We start from the raw sequence: 2,484 nt of genomic DNA, 5'->3' as shown, positions 1-2,484 counted from the left end.
ACAGCCCACCGCACACCACATGAAGTGACTCCTGGCGCAGTGGGTCCTCTCCACCGCTTTATCACTCCATTCAGGGCAGGGACTGGTGGAGCAGCTGCCACTGTCACAAGGGGAACCAACCGGCCGTGGCCCTTCAACACAACGCAACTTCTTCCTCTTTTTGCTGATGGACTTTAGGAGGAGAGCTTATGGTACAGAGAGGCTTGCGCAGGGCAGAAACAGGCCTTGCCACGCCGGAGAGAGCTGAGCCTGCCTGCATCGTTAAAATGGTCCCAGTGAAAATTGAAGTGGGACGGGCTGAGCATCGTGAGGGGGAAGGATGCCTGGTGGACAGTTCAGAAGACCGAACCGTAAAAACTCCTTTGAAAGTACTGTAATAGCCAGAACACCGTCTCTTAATACCTTTTTGCTTTAAGCCTCTGGCTACCACGCAGTTCTTTGCCACAGCCACAGGCAGTTTTATGTTTAGATTTGTTGTTGTTTTTTTGGGGGTGGGGGGGGCGAGACAAAACAGGAAAGAGGAGAGAACAGGGAAATACTGAAAGGTGACTGAAATAATAATCTGCAAGATTAGGATCTCAGCTGTACCTTAAAACCACTTGGTACCTTCACCCGCCACGTGGGAGAGAAGGACACTCTCCCCCCCCCTTTGCACAGGAGGGGGGGGGACAGCGCAGGCAGGAGGGGAAGGCTCGAGAAAGGAGACGAGTGACTGGTGAGGAGGTGGATTGCCAGGGCTTTCCAATTGCAGCCAACAGGTCAAGGGTTCAAGATCAAAGCTGGTGACCTCTGTCTCCTCTCCCTGCAACAGTCTTGACTAGCTTGGCTTAAATCCTGGGCAACAGCTTCTCCACGAAGTCTTTCACGGCCATCATCTCCTGCACAGATCGAAGAGGAGGGGAAAAAAACACGCTGTTTTACTTCTTGAGGCCACACTAGAGAGAGGGACCCACCCAACCAGCACGGATGCCTCTCTTCCTGGCCCCCCCAAGTCTTAGCATACCCCAAATGTGATTGATTCAGAAACTTCCCGTTGGGGAGTTATGATGGGCTGCTATCTCCGAAGGAGCAGAGAGATCCGGCTGTGGAGAACACTGACCGGAAGGTGGATTCCGGCCAGTGTAATAATCTCCCTGAATCAAAGGGAGCTCGTGAGATAACCTTTTTGCATTCTGGAGGGTAGTTCCTCACAACTAAACTGCAGAAACTGAGATTTTCGCAGCTGGGTTGGGAGTTGGAGGTGCCCACAAACTCTATGAAACCACCGCAGAAATAAAAAAACCGGGTATTTTAGAACAGGGCTTTTCAACCAGTGGTACGGGTACCACCTGTGGTACATTGGCACCTGGCAGGTGGTACACGACCATCCTAGAAAAGTAGTGGGGGAGGGGAATGAGAGCGCTGCCAGGTGGGCAGGCAGGTGTCTTGCTCGGCTGTGCCTTGGCGGCACTTTTTTCAGTGCCATTGTAACTTTGAACAGTCACTAAGTGAACTGTTGTAAGTCGAGGACTACCTGTACTTTATCACTTTTTTCCTCTTTTTTTTTTGGTCATCAAGTTTTTGACACCTTGCTAGGTGGTACTCGAATATTGCCATATCCTAAAAGTGGTACGATGGGTGAAAAGGTTGAAAAGCCCTGTTTTAGAAAATTCCCTCCCCGTCAGTTGCTACACAGAAATGTTAAGCAAATCTTTGGTGATTCAAAGAAGCTCACAGCAATTGTAATATACCAAGGGTTTTACTACTACAGGTTAAGAATGCTTGCCTTGCAGAACTAGCAATGGCACTTAAGACATATACTGCTTCATAGTGCTTTACCGCCTTCTCTAAGCAGTTTATAGAGTCAGTATGTTGCCTCCAACAATCCGGGTCCTCATTTTACCGACCTTGAAAGGATAAAAGGCCGAGTCAACCTTGAGCTGCTCAGAATCGAACTGCTGGCGATCAGCAGAATTAGCCTGTGTAGCGGGGACTGCCTGAGAGTGCTTGCAGGAGCTTGACTGGGAAGGAAAAGATTGGGACAGCTGCAGTTGGCTTTGGGTGTGGCTGGCGTAAGTGGAAGGAGGAAGGATAGAAAAGGAAAGGAAAGGAAAGGAAAGGAGAAGGCCGGGGTTGGTTGGAGTTGAGAAGAGAAGGTCTGGAAGCTTATTTTATTTTTCTATCAAGGGTATTTTAAATAGAGGCTAGGGAGTGAAGTTTTATTGCTTCCTCCGTGGGAGGATATCTGAAACGGAGGCAAGCGAGAGTGTGGAGAAAGGGAGCTGGCTGGGGTTTCTAGCCTCGGGTTTTAATAATAAAGAGTAAAGGGAGGGGGGTGGTTTTGAATCCTGAGACCTGAGGAGGAATTCCAGAGAAGAAGTACCAGGAGGAGAGAGACTGGTGGTGCCAACTGTTGCTGCCAACTGTTGTTGTGGACTTTGGAGGCATCTGGACTGTGGCCATCGCTGCTGGCATAGGTGCTGGGACATTGTGGGGGGAGTTGCC

At 49.9% G+C, this 2,484-nt stretch overlaps 1 protein-coding gene across 1 annotated transcript in view; it reads right to left on the bottom strand.

Moving 5' to 3' along the window:
* Nucleotides 1–670: 670 nt before the first annotated feature.
* The window catches only part of LYPLA2 (lysophospholipase 2), a 25,682-nt gene continuing 23,868 nt past the window's right edge, over nucleotides 671–2,484 (bottom strand). Inside the window, exon 10 of the mRNA XM_015819648.1 lies at nucleotides 671–878. Coding sequence (XP_015675134.1) covers nucleotides 828–878 — 51 coding nt within the window. The 3' untranslated portion in view covers nucleotides 671–827. The remainder of the gene's footprint in view (nucleotides 879–2,484) is intronic.

Source organism: Protobothrops mucrosquamatus, unplaced genomic scaffold (assembly GCF_001527695.2).
Source record: "Protobothrops mucrosquamatus isolate PMUCROS unplaced genomic scaffold, P.Mucros_1.0 scaffold963, whole genome shotgun sequence".
In the NCBI taxonomy this organism is placed as follows: Eukaryota; Metazoa; Chordata; class Lepidosauria; order Squamata; family Viperidae; genus Protobothrops; species Protobothrops mucrosquamatus.
This window is presented reverse-complemented; position numbering and strand designations above follow the sequence as displayed.